We start from the raw sequence: 14,444 nt of genomic DNA on the forward strand, positions 1-14,444 counted from the left end.
GGGGGGGGGGGGGGGTGTAGCTGCCAATTACAGCTAGTTACAAGGAAGCTGTCTGCTTTAACAGTAGTGGATGAATTCCCAGGCAGCCCATAGTGAAACCTGATATAGGATGGAGAGAGGAGAACGTTTAGGCTGAAGTGTTTACCTTTACAGGCAGCGTGTGTGAGTGTGTGTGTGTGTGTGTGTGTGTGTGTGTGTGTGTGTGTGTGTGTGCGGCACTGTAAACCCCCCATTAGATCGCTCACACTCTTCTTGCCTCGCTCTTGTTTTCCCCCCTCCTCTCAGTTCATGGGGTTCATGATATGTGCCTCTCTAAAGCTGACTTCTGCTTCAGTGGATGACGACTTCTTTCACTGTAAAATATTTTCTCCACTACTCGCTTCCTCCATCATATTTCTCCACTCACAGGGCATCCTAAAGAGGACATCACCATATTTTCTCCACTGGAATGGAATCCTAGAGGGCACCTCATCACATGTTCTCAATAAAAAAGAAATAGCTCAACCTAACATTATCTTTCTGAGTGGGTTAGATTCAACACTTACTTTTTAACTTCTATGGGCTGTAGCCATCCCCTCATTCTTTAAAGCATGAAATTTATATTAATCTTCTTATCTCACAAAGAAGGATGTTTATCCTAAAATGTTTTTTAGTTTTTAGGAAACAGGGGAACTACATGTTTCCATTATAAGCATGTGTGTGTGTGTTAACACTGAAATACATGAAAGCGAGTTAATTAACACTATTGTTTAAGTGTATTTATTTTATTTCCTTATAGGACTACAGGTCTAATAGACATTAAGATTCCACAGTTAAAACATAATCATCTTTAAAGCACCTGTCCTTTCCATTAAGGGGAGAAAAACAGCAGAGGATTGGCTGGAGGGGTTTACACACACACACACACACACATGCACTCAGTGTCCAGGCCTGCACAACTGAACTGACGACAGCAGGCAGGACTTCAAAAGGTGAGACATCCCATAACTCACATCAGTCTCCTGGCAATCCTTAATTTTTCCAACAAATCATCCTGTAAGAATGCTGAGGGTAAACAACTCCAGCTGAATGACAAGGTCCTCAGAGTGGTGTCTCTCCCGCTCTAAAGACTGGGTCTCCACGGTGTACGTCAACGCATTGCTCTGCATAGAACATGATGTTCCATTGCAAATGGGACTTTCACTGAACCGGACACAGATCCATTATCTTCAAAGGGACGGTTCATTTGGTGTTACCATTGGTCATGTTTGCTGACCTCATTGTACCACAAGAGTAAGTATGTTTCTATCTGCCGGTTTATACACACATATGTATACATCTGTGTATAGAAAACCTGAGCGGAAACGGCTAAATTAATAAAAACATCAAAAACATCAATTGTTATGATAAGTTTTACCCTCGACTGAGGCTGAAAAGTTGTTGTAACAATTAAGCAAAATTTGACAAAGTGCGATGGTAACAGAATTACAGAATAAAGCAGGTGATCCATTTGCCCGGCATAAACAAAAACAAACAAACAGTAAATAGGGAGCTTAAAATTTAGCACTCAAAATGATTATGTTATTTTTGAAACCACTATTTTACACAGAAGTAAACAAAATGCTTCTCAATTCCAGCTGACTGTGGAGTTTGTGAGCTGGTAAATGATGATAAATGTCGGCAGAGATATTATTGAGCTGTAGCTTGTTAGCGCACGCTAATGCTAAAACTCACGAATTGGTAGAAGATTCCATGTCATATCCATAACATTTGAATGTTTCCAGCTGATCCATTTTTAATCCGGGAACCTATCAAGGGTTTGTTGAATATGCACCTGCATGATATCTAAATAAAAGAGTGAGGATAACGCTCCAAACATATTTGTAAAACATTTTGCTGATGATTCATTTAAAGGAACTGGACACTTGGAGGAGCATTCTAGTTTGTGTATTGCAAGGAATCGACAGTTGGTTAATTGCATTTTACAAACAGGATGATGAACTTTAACAAGTGAAAAGGATATGACCATGAGAAATGAGTTCGGCAAATGTATTGCAAGTTTAGCTGGAGTTGCTGGAGTGTTAAACTTCCACAATCCAAATAGAAAGCACTTTGATACAGCAGCATCTTGACTTGCACAGAGTGAATGTTACAGTCTTCACCAACTGAAGCGACCTGCATCGCGTCTAAGTAATGTAGCGAAGCGATGACATGCCCCCTACCTTTGAAAATACCACCGGGTTACCACTGTGGGTTGTAAGGTAGCGTGCTGGACATGATAACGTTTGCACTTCACGGTAGACAGCAGTTCGCAGGATGGGTTTAATGTGCGGTCAATAACTATTACTATTATTACTATTATTTAAGATAATATAATTGGCATATATGATCCGCCGCTAACTGGAGCCAAACTACTCCATAGTAGTCAACCGCTGCTCCACATGAAAGCCCTAAAGTTGGACTGTGGCATCCATGAAAGTGCAATTTCATGGATGTCTGTCTTATTTCCAACAGGTTTGTGGAAGTGCCTATAGACGTACATCTTAAATAGGCAACATTTTATTTTTAAAATCATACTTGTAATTCCATATTCACAGTATCTCCCAGAGTGATGGCCTGAAATCTTTTGATGCCCACCCAGGAGCTATCAGGCTAGAATGTCCTGTCTCAAGCAGATTTACTGATCTCACTTTAAAGACAGATTTACAACACTTCCCAACCGAACCTTGAACGGGTCTATGAATGTCATTCGGACGAGCCAGCTGGCCAGCCTGTGTGGTGGAGATGAAATGTGTGAAATTTTCCTCAGCCTGTTACACCAACTGTAGAGAATATACATTTCAATATGTTTTGAAGAATCTGAGCTACTCCAAATGGGCTCATTTTGTCTTTCCAACAGTTTCATTCAGCTGCTGTTTTGCCACAATCTGTACACGGATATAAAAGACATATTTCTCTGTTATGTCATATTTTATCTCACTTAACATTGAGACTATAAGGGTTTTGATAGATAGCAATTGTGTTCGTGTCCATGCTACGATGAGAAATGGCTTTTCTTTTTCTGTGCTGTTGCTCACAGTAAATCAAAGATCTCCTTGCTTTAGTAAAGTTGTTGCATTCTTGAGGAGGCTTTTGCATCTATCCTTATAACTATAGGAGACACTTTTGCAACCTGGGCAGCGATTCATTATGACAAAATGGCTCAGGAATTAAGCCTATAAATTAAGTAATCCGCGCGAGGTCAGAATTCTTCACATGCTATTTTCTCAGGATTCATCCCGTTCTCAGTACTTCCCACAAGCTCGCCAGGTCAGCAGCCGTCAAGGGTGAAGTTTTGCTCTGATTCGCCTCCAGAATCAATTTCATTTTTTTAAAAACTGTCTGTCAGCAATCAACGCAGTAGAGAAACAGTTTGTTTCTATGTAATTCTTTGAAAAGATGTTGAGTCATGTCTATAAACATCATGGCAGCACACAGCGTCTCTTTTGACTGAGATATTTGTTAGAGTCGAGTTAGGTGCGCTTTCTGTTCTCCTGGCCAGCAGGGCCACCCACATAAAGCATTCCTCTCACCATGACAGTAACCAGCAGGGTTCCTCAAACTGTTTTCACTGGGCTCGGTACCGCAGGTTCTGCTGCTTCAGGTGGTTAACAGGGGAGACTGGCAGGAAAGATGGGATTGACAGGAAAAGATTGGACAGATAAAGAGTGGATGGCAGCTCTTAAACCAACAGAGTAATATTGTTATGCGCCTCAGTCTAAAGTGATCCAAAGGCTCAAAGGTATTTTCAGATACCCATATCTGCACCAACGCTTGTGTTTTAATGAGCTTATGACTTGTTAAAGGATTCATGAACAGTCGGTTTTGAGCCAGTCTCCCTCCTTTACGACATGTGAGAAAGTGGGTTGAGGAGTGAGAGCAGACGGGGATGTGAGTATAAATGTGAGTGAAAATGGATCACCCATGTGTACTTGGCAAACAACTTTTTAATCACAGTCCATTTGACACTGCCAAAGACAAAATTTGTTTCTTGACATCCGCGATTGAGGTGAGGCCAAACGTGGAATAAGGTTCAAGAGAGCAACATAACTGATTTTCTTCTGGACAGGAGGAGAATTCCTGTGTATCGCAACTTAGGGTCTTGTGTTTGTTGCTCTGGCTATCGTTTTGGTTCACTTTGAACACAGCAAACCTCTGAGACCTGGGAGCACACCGACAATGCAACAATGAAGGCTGAAAGAGCAACAGCTATGAGCGGTCAGGCTAAGGCGAGTATTGAAGGTTCAAAGTTGAAGTAGGAGGCTAGTCTGTAAACATTGATGGATGTTTAAAATAAATCGGGTTGGGTTTTTTTATTTGACTGTTTGCCTTTGAAGTCTTGTAAACTTCAGATTAATGCCGTTCAATGACGCCATCCTCACAAAAGACAGAATGGCATTATTCATAAGATTGTTTGACTTTACTTTATGTTTTCATGACAAGCAACCTCCTGTAGCAATGTCATGAATAATGACTGTTGTCCCTCAGAAGTAAAGACGTTATATTGACAAAAAAGCTCTTTGAGAAGAGGCGGATGTGGATCTCTCATCTCCTGCCAACAGTCCATGTTGGTTTTTATAATCAAGATCATTCCTTAACCCACGGGGGCTATTTATTTATTTTCTTTGTGCTGTTAATTTGCACATCAATATTTTTTTTTCAAACTCAGACAGAACACGAATATGGCATTCTCAAAAAGCGACGTCAATTTTTTTTCAGAGCGAGGTCGATTTTTGGACACATTAAACACGTACACTTATTGTACAACAACACGGAAGCTCCATGGCTTGAACCAAGACGGCAAACTTTATTCCTGCTTTCAACTTTGGCAAAAGCGGTGCATTCAGGATCTCTCCCTTCCTTTCTTACCTTTCAAAAGAAAAGCCCTAGACATTTAAACTGGCTTATAGGTTATATACGATGACCTCAGGCGCTGCAATAAAAGTTTTTAATGATCGTAACAGTGAATAGAGACCTACCAGTCTTTACAGGAACGTTATCCTCTGTTTCCATCACCAGGTGATGTGGTGGTTCACTTTTACACTGTGATCTGTAGACTTTAGCTTCTATCTTTATCTTTTCAACCGGAATCAGTTTGACATCCTGCATATATCCTTTCAAACGCATATTGTAGATCCTTCTGTCTGCTTCTCTCTTTCCCAAAATGTTGATGATATTTATGCAGGGATACCGTTACCGACAGTGTGGGCTCCATGGTAACTTATCTCTGTTAGCTTGATGGAGTAGCAGCAGGGGATTAGCAAAGGGTAATTTTACAAGAGAGGAGATGTAACTTTAACTTTCCATAACCATCACAGGTCTGTGTAATTGAACATGCGTCAGTTTGATCATAAATGTATTTATATAGAAATATTATAGTAAGTTGTTTTGACTTTGCAGCCAAACAGCCACTGTGGTTCCTAAGTAGCAACTGGACCCCATGCTAACAGGATCTGGCCCTGCCCCATAAAGGCCTGCAGCATCAGGCAGTTATTGTAAACACGACTAGTGCAAAATACAGTAGTTGCTAAATTCACAAATCCAAACTGAATGGCTTATGTTTCTGAGACTGGCCCCTAAATGGTAAATGGTCTGTACTTGTAAATCTCTTTTCTAGTCTTCTGACCACTCAAAAAGCTTTCACATTACATGTCATCATTCCCCCATTCACACCTATTCATACACTGATGGCCCGTCAGGACTAACTAACATTCATACAACATAGGCACAGCTACGGACCAAGGACACATCGACATGGACTAGTTCCAGGGATTGAACCGCCGATTCCCTAATTGAAGGACATCCCTGCTCTACCACAGTCGCCTCCTACTGTAACTGTACACGAAGATTGATGCGAGTCTCAGTTTCGAGTTTCCCCATTCAGAGCTCAGTTTGCTCGGAAATTGAGAGAATTACTCCACACATTTTCAGACACTGTCGCCTTTTTATACGCCTCCTAACACGCATTCCGTAACCGGATTCGCAATTAATATGCTAAGTTATCATGAAGCCTCACAATGTCACTTTTCATTTACATCCCTAAGCGCTGTTTATGTCTTTCACTCACGTGTCAGTCTCCTCGCCGGGTAAACACCTGTCTCTCTCTCTGACAGCTGCTGCACACCTTTCTTTCACCCCGGAGCTCGCTCCCCCCGTGACTCCGTGGCCCTCCGCCTGCTGTTTACCAGCTGGTGACACGGAGGCCGGGGTTACGACGGGGTAGACGCAGGTGACCACCTCTGAGCTTTCATCACTCACACGAAGACATATTTAAAAAAAAAAAGAAAAAAAGGCACAGGGGAAGCTGTTGTCAAGGGAAGGCACAGGTGACCACCTCGGGGAGTCCGTCAATTCACACACATGTTGTGTAAACGGACAGGATCTGCTTGTGTAGCAGAGGGGTCGCAGATGACCACCTCAGAGCACACACACACACACACACACACATACACACAAATAGACTTGGATTTTCCAAGCAGAGGTTTATTTCCCCTCACAGTGAAACACACATATCGGTGGCGAAGTGCCCTTTTTTGACGTCCACAGTGCCAGCTGGGAAAACACAGCTAGCTGTATGTGTCACCACGAGCCTAGGGCAGCGGGTAAAAGAAGCCCTGAAGAGGAGGTGATGAAGGAGGAGGAGGTGAAGGGTTGCCTCTCTCTCTCTCTCTCTGTCTCTCTCTGTGAGAGTCTCAGGCGTATACAAGTGTTATCCCTCATTCAGCGCGTAGTGGTGTGTACCCTCCATCCCTTTTACTGAAGTCTAATACCACACGTTAAAACTAAATGTCCTGCTGTCAACATTTAACAGCGCAGAAGTATTAGCAGGTCACAGTTACATTGTGACAAAGTCATGTTAAAATTGTTGGATTATAATTTCTGATGCACGTGAGTTGGATGTTGTAGCTCAAATAATGCATCATTTATTAAGATGATCACATGTTTTGAATGTTAAAATTTGTATCTGCAAAGTAAACTTTAACTGTTGAATAAAAGCAGTGGACTAAAAAAGTCCGGTATTTCCCGTATAAGGTATAAAAACAGCCTAGTAGGGCGCTTGAGTGAATGTGCTGTTTATTCTCCACCAGTGGTGTGTTCAGACCCTCCTGGTTAAGAAAGCTTGACACCTCTGTCTGGATGGCGTCAATCAACACTTGTGAAACCCCGCAGTGCCGTGTAAACAGACTGTGGATGCCTTTGCGGCTGTCATTGGTGTGTTGTTGCTGACGAAGTTCAATAATGTGCCTGGTATGTTCGTTTTCACATGCATAGTCGGGCATGTGCACGGTTAGCTGGATACCAGCTATGGAAAGGGATCTCGCTGTTCCCTGAGTTGATTCTTAAGATGGCGCGACACTCAGCCCGGTCGCCAGGAAAAAATGTTGGATGATGTAATGTTGTACTGCAAACCACAGCTATGTTGAATGTCAACGTTTTTTGCATCGGTCAGAGCGCATTATGTGGTACATTGCGCGACCGTTATTGAAAGTATGATGAATATAACATGCGAGAAATAAGCAAAGGGCAAGGGGCAAAAGATACGCGGCCCCACCAATGGTGTCGCACTTTTCCACGAATGCACAAGAGGCTATAACATGCAGACATGTTGCCATGCACCAACAAGGACAACTGAATGGAGAACAAAAAACGTTACGCCAAAATAGGACATATGTTTATGGTTTCAAGCTTTCGGTTTGACTTTAAACCTTTTGTCTCAATCAGCAAATATGACGGGAGTGAAGGAGGAAGTCAGGTGACGTAGTAATAAGGAGGTCGGGGGTGGATGGGTGGGTCAAAACCAATGCAGGACTTTCACCAAGGACACCTCTGTTCCTGTCCTCTGTGAAACCAAAGTAAATGTTGATTTTTACATTTGTTACATAACATCATGAAAGAAAGTCTGCTAGGGGAGGTTGTGGTTCATTTACATGTTACGTTGTTACGCTTATTACGTTGTTATTGTCACAGCTCTGTCACTTCTATCCACCTTTCACTCACCTAATTAGTTCATTCAGTGCACCTGCCAGTCACACTCGCCTCTTCAGCTCATCACTCTCACCTGCTCACTCTGCCTCTTCACTATTTAAACCCCTGCCTCAGACACACTCACTGCCAGATCGTTCTTTGCATTCATGCTCAACTTTCCCGCACTCACCCATGGACTGATTCCCTGTTGCCGACCCTGCCTGTCCCGGACTACCTCGCCTTGCCTCTGTCCTGGTAACTTACTCAGCCCTTCTGTCCTTGACCACGAGAAACCTGTCGGATTCTTCCAGAGAATCTTTTGCCTGTCGTGTGTTACAAATAAAGAACTCAAATCATACCAGTCCTGGTGTTGTCGTACTGCTCCTGGGTCCTAACTACACCCGTTACAGTTATGTTATTTTAAACCAAGGATCTTTGTTCCAAAGTAGCCAAGTAGTTTTGGCTCATGAACCCAACCAATCGCTTAACCCGCATTGTGCGTTTCTGCAAGTGTGATATGAGAGGTATTTATGAAACGTGTTTTTGGCTCTTAAACGTCGTCATTTTACAGACAATGCCAACTTTTTTTTCTGGCCACTGGGTTGTGTCTCTCCAGTGTATCTATTGCCGGGAAGGAGGTACTGCCTTTGAGGCAAAAGATCTCGAGGAACACAAATCTTGCTAGCACAGTTAATGCCATCGATTAAATGAGATCGTAACATGACTGGCTGTCATGGTGTGCCCCATGTACCTGTGTTTATGCACTAAATATTGTATTATTCTATTAAATTTCACTTCTTTTACATGCTTTTTGCCTTTTAGATCATGCTGAATGTTTGAAAAAAATGTTTTCGCAAATTACCTTTTTTTAATCATGTTATATGTAACATGTATATGTTACATGTAAACTGAAAATTGTGGGGTTTTCTAAAGGTTTTGATACCTATTTAATGTGTGATGGTGTGTATTGTTTTTATAACCTTGTAATTGACAAATGTAAAAAGGTGGGGGAGGTAGATCTAGATGTGACAGAAACCTTTTTGAAGCTAAAGTCTGGTGTGGAAGGTAGATTGTAAGGTGCCCTTCAACATGAACAGCAGCTAATCTTTGTACTTTGATGGACAGGCCCCACAAGTACATACTGTACTCAAAGGTTTTTTTGTGGTCGAGGAAAGTATCTGTTTTACATTTTGGTAAAATGTCTGTTTACACAGTCAGCCTGTACTTTGTTCAGCAGCGCTGCCCTGATCTTACCTCAAACTACCTCAAAAATGTTTCACTAAATCCACTAAATCCATGTTGACGTTTGCTCAAAATTCTGGTTTTGTAAGTAGGTGTTTGATAAGTTGTTAAGTTTAAATAACTTGATTTGTATAACAGTAAGCAAAGTGAAGTAACTCTTTATGGGAAATTGAAAAAAGAAAATCAAGAAAATAGCAGATTAGAAATAGTTTTTCAGGACAAAAACCTTTTTTTACAACCCTAAACTACTATTCGTTACATTTCAAGCGGTCTCATCTCAGACTGTACATGAATCGCTTTGGGGTGAAATCTTCGGGTGAGTCATGACTTCTCAACAAGGATGTGTCTTTCTCTCTCTGCCGCAGAGACCCTTTTGAGCTTTGTGGATGACATCCTGTCTGGGGCCAGGTCTCCATGCGTGATGTTAGGGGACATCCCCAACCTCCTGTCCTCGTCCATCAGCATGATCATCCGCTGCCTGGAGCCTGACACCACATACATGTAAGTCCCTCTTGTATTCAAAGAAGCTTCCGCACATGTCAGATGTGTTTAGGTTGAAGAAAAAGCAAATCTTTGCCTCACTTTATTTGCACAAATTTGACTAAAGTGTTCCAATTCTATACAATGGACTCATTCCAAGCAAGTTATGAGTACGTATTGTGTTTGTGCCTGAATTAAGTATACTCACATTTTCACTATGCAGACTAAAAACACTTTTTGAGTGTGACGCTGCTGAAAAGTATCGTCTCACAATGCATTGCACAAAGAAAATGGTGGAGCTTCTGAACTCACAGCTGGAAAAGATTAGAGTAATTGTTCTAATGTGGTGAGACAGCTCCAGAAAAGACCATTGAGAACCAACAAGAAATCATCTCTGGAAAACATCTTTCTCTCTGTGACGTCAGTGTTTGTTTGCTGTTTGTTTTTTTGTTTTTGGCTAGCTATCATGAAACAAGCTATACGCCAAGCTAGGCTAACGTTAGCAACCTCACTTAGCAAGCCGTCTTGATAAACGGAGACAAAATGGACATTGATCTTCTAATGTCCCTGTGGGTGAGATAAATGAGTGCCTCAGCTACTCCTTTAAGCATCTCAACCACGTTCAGATCATGTACACTTTAAACCAAACACATAGTGCCTTTGATGTGCATAGACTGTATTAACAGAGAAGATGTAGTCTCCGGGGCAGGACAAATATTTTTCTCATAGACTTACATTTGAAAAGAGATCTTTAACTTAGTCTGTAACTAAGTGGATATATATATATATATTTTTTTTTTTTTTTTTTTTTTTTTTTTTTAATTTTGTCTATGTAAGCGAGCCCAGACCTCGCTGCTGGGAGGCGGGGCTAAAGGAAACGCTAGTGCACTTGCTCCATAGTCCCATGGATGCACAAGATCCAGGTAAATTTATACCTGGCTGTCAAACTTTTTGGGCTTCATGAGCCACTGAGCAACTCTCTGGAAAGAAAGAGGCCCCGCCTCCAGTACTGTATGTATAGTAGTCGATGAGACTTCTTGATTTATTACCTCAGCAAACATTGTAAACATGAGTTTATTACATTACAGTCATTTAGCAGATGCTTTTATCCAAAGCGACTTACAATTCAGATTCTATCACATTTCTACACCGTAGGCACAGCTATGGGAGCAATTTTGGGTTTAAGTGTCTTGCTCAAGGACACATCGACATGCGACTAGCAGAGCCGGAGCCGGGGATTGAACCGCCACAGTTGCCCCACTGTGGTCTCAATCTCTAGTTTCAAGTCTTCTTCAATACAGCATGATGTTCATTTAGTACATTATGGTCCATTTAGAGTCGACCACAAATAGACCATAAAGCAGAGTATGCTTTAGGGCGGGGCTACTGTGATTGGGTTGGGGAAATTCAAAGTCCTTGTGATTGACGGGGTGCTACCACTGCGACCTGTCAATCAGGATAGAGGCGTAGCTATACATATACCTCCCCAGCTCCACCCTCTCGTCCAAATATAAACAAGATGGCGACAATGCCAAATTTTAAAAACGGTAGTCCACAACCCAACGGGTGACATCATGATGGCTATGTCCACTTGTTATGTACAGTCTATGGGCTTAGTGTACCATCTTGGCTCATTTGTGTCAACCCAATCTATTAAGTCTAGTTTAATCCTCCAATGCAGAACCTGAAAGAACCTGACTTATTCTCTGTAATTGGATATGCTTGTGTGTATGTTTGCTTGAAGCCAAGCAAGGCCAGTGTGTTAAATACAGGCCAAGTCAGAAGTTCAACATATTTTCATCATGTAGCCTTTTCCAAGAGAAGTCCTCACGTACTAACCACTACATGTGTGTGATGTGACGCCTACCGACCGAGGTAATTCGGGGTTATCTCAGAGCTAGGCACTAATGTAAGGGTCACAGCTAAGGTGAGTTTCTGGTCTAGTATTAGCAAGTACAATTTAAAATCAGGAGAGTCTGAAATGAATTTGTAGTCCCCTCAAAGATATTCCATAAAATTATAGGACAATAACAAATAAAAACTGGATTTTACTCCATGTTACATCCAAATGTGTTCTGTGTATGTAACCACACCAGATCTCTCATACACATGCTGACACTTATCTCACAGACGGGCCGCCAGGAGGGAAGCCACGCACACTTTGTACAGAGGAAACGAGGCAGATTAAGGTGGAGAGGGAAAGAAAGAATGGAGGAGCGGAGGCAAAGATCGGGGCAGAGGAAGGAAAGAAGAGGGGAGCGAGTGAGAGAAAAAGATCAAGAAGGGGAAAAATCCGTTTGGATGTATGTGGGCTGAGCGAGGAGCGACGCATGCCCTTTTAATCCCGGCAGCAGCGGGGCTCCCGCTCTCTCCATCCTGTCTGGCTGCTCATTCATCTCTCCGAGCAGAGGCGTCGTCTCCCCCTTTGGGGCTCTGCTCACTCACTATATTTTCTGTTGGGACTGAGCAGAGCCCTTACAAGGCTTTGGATTGGTGCTTTGTAAGAGGGGGGAATGTATTGTGTTGGGGAGAAGTGCACATGCTGTAATGTAAGCAGAACGCAGAAAACATACTCCGCAACAGTTAAGACCATTTGGAGAGGTTTAAAGTGTGTTGCTCTGGAGATGTCAAGTATCTCTATTCAGTGGAGTGTGCCAATCTCTAACTGCAATCTGAGAAAGATATCTCCGTATATCTCCATGCCGATGATGAAAACGTGATGCATCTTTAGCCACCGTTTGCAAATCTTTGGTGCTGCAGGTGGATGCAGTTTGCGGTTTTCTCACTAGGTGGAGATATTCATTCAGTGAAGTGACAAGTTATCAGCCCTGTGAAGGAAGTGCTTGTTGCCAGTCTGGCACTAGTGCAAGTCCTGCATTGGTAATGCAAGCTTTCAGTTTGAAAAATAATTAACAACTGCATGAAATGATGATATGATGCCGGTACAGCAGAGTCATCGAAGTCCAATTGCTGGGGGGGGATCTGTACGACCGTAGATTTATCACTTAGATTAGATTTAACATGTATCACAAACATCCGTTTTCATGCGTGTTCACACGCGTCTAGGTTCCGGCTGTGGGCGGTAGACAACACCGGGCGCCGTTCCAGTCCAAGTGAGGTCACCATCAAAACGCCGTGTCCAACCGTGGATGACGTCAAAGCACAAGGTGAGGAGAGAGACGTGTGCTAAAGTCAAGAGAGGTGAATCATCTTCCAGGTGATCGCAGGTGGCTCAGGGATGACTTTTACTGTTCCAACAGTGGAGGTTTAACTCCACTGTTGCATGCATTTTGCCGCTTTCGTGTGAATTTGACTATTGGAGTTATGGACTATAGTCAGTCAGAGATGAAGTTGGGGAGATGATATTTCTCAACTTTCTAGAAACAAAATATAAGAGTAGCTAACTCAAAGGACAGACGTTGGTTCTTTCTGTCTGCAGTTATCTTTCAAGACCTCACAAAACAGATGTTGAAGATGAGTTGATAGAGCGAGTCATAAAGTCACAGGGAGAGCTTCCCCCTCTGGAATAGGACTGTTATGGACACTGTAAAACACAAGTCCATGAGGATATTGACTAAGTAAAATGTAATTGTTATTCCATACAGTCGAAAAAATTTAAGAAGTTTGAAAGTCAAAATCTTGTATGAACCAGAGCGAGATTTATAGCAAAGATGTGATTGCGGATCCTGCCGTTGCAGAAAAAAGTGCTCTAACCAGTGAAGTGTGATACTACTGGTTTATGCTGCTGATTCTACTGAATGGAAACACATGAATGGTGTGAAATACAATATGTCCCCTCTGTGGCTCTGTTTTTGAACATATTTCTATTGTTTGTTAACCAGGACAGGTGGATGAGTTCTTTACCTCATGAAATAAAAACATCATATCCCATGTGAAGAAAAAACACTTTGGTTTTAGATGGATCTGTTAAGAATGATTCATTTCAATTGTATTGTTATAAATATCTGGATATGCATGTAGAAGCACATCTGTCTTATTAATCTAAAATGCAAAGTGGGGCTGCAGTATAAAGAGATGAATCGACAGAAAAATGCTCAGCAAGTGTTCCGATAATCAGTTGAAGCTCGGCTAGGTCATTTGGTTTTTAAATATTTTTGTTGTATCTAAATAGTTTTTATATCCCAACAGCAATCGATAAATCCAATACTTTTAAATCCAGCACCCTGTGTTTATGTGATGCTAGCCTGAGTATCGCTGGGTTGTGGACTGTGCGTCATACACAAGAAGACTTTTGAAGACGTCACCTTGGGCTTCATGAAATTTGGATCAGCGTTTTTCTGCTTTTTTTACGAACATTTTATGGACCATATGATTGTCAGATGAATCAAACATTTATTTTAGCTGCAGCCCTTTCGTAGCACAAACCAACCGCCATTAGTGGCCGCCTTGATACTATGTGAAGTTGTATAGTGTTGACCCCATGACCTTGTTTGCTCCTCCAGAAATAGCCGACAAGATCTACAACCTGTACAATGGTTACACCAGTGGGAAGGAGCAGCAGACGGCCTACAACACTCTGATGGACCTGGGGGCCCCCGCGCTCCACCGCGTGCTCTACCACTACAACCAGCGCTACGAGAGCTTCGGGGAATTCACCTGGAGGTGTGAGGATGAGCTGGGACCCAGGTAGGGCTGTCACCTTATCAGAGTTCCACTACGCCATGATCTCGGCCAAAGGAATTAACGATAACAATATTATCGTGATATATATATATACA

At 42.2% G+C, this 14,444-nt stretch overlaps 1 protein-coding gene across 10 annotated transcripts in view; it reads left to right on the forward strand.

Moving 5' to 3' along the window:
* Positions 1 to 14,444, forward strand: part of astn1 (astrotactin 1) — a 366,216-nt gene that overhangs the window by 338,106 nt on the left and 13,666 nt on the right. For all 10 annotated transcript variants that reach the window (XM_031874553.1, XM_031874560.1, XM_031874561.1 and 7 more), the window contains 3 exons: positions 9,591 to 9,726; positions 12,772 to 12,872; positions 14,169 to 14,352. In XM_031874553.1, coding sequence (XP_031730413.1) covers positions 9,591 to 9,726; positions 12,772 to 12,872; positions 14,169 to 14,352 — 421 coding nt within the window. The remainder of the gene's footprint in view (positions 1 to 9,590; positions 9,727 to 12,771; positions 12,873 to 14,168; positions 14,353 to 14,444) is intronic.

The sequence above is a fragment of the Anarrhichthys ocellatus genome, unplaced genomic scaffold (genome assembly GCF_004355925.1).
Source record: "Anarrhichthys ocellatus isolate YVR2014 unplaced genomic scaffold, GSC_Weel_1.0 scaffold82, whole genome shotgun sequence".
Lineage (NCBI taxonomy): Eukaryota > Metazoa > Chordata > Actinopteri > Perciformes > Anarhichadidae > Anarrhichthys > Anarrhichthys ocellatus.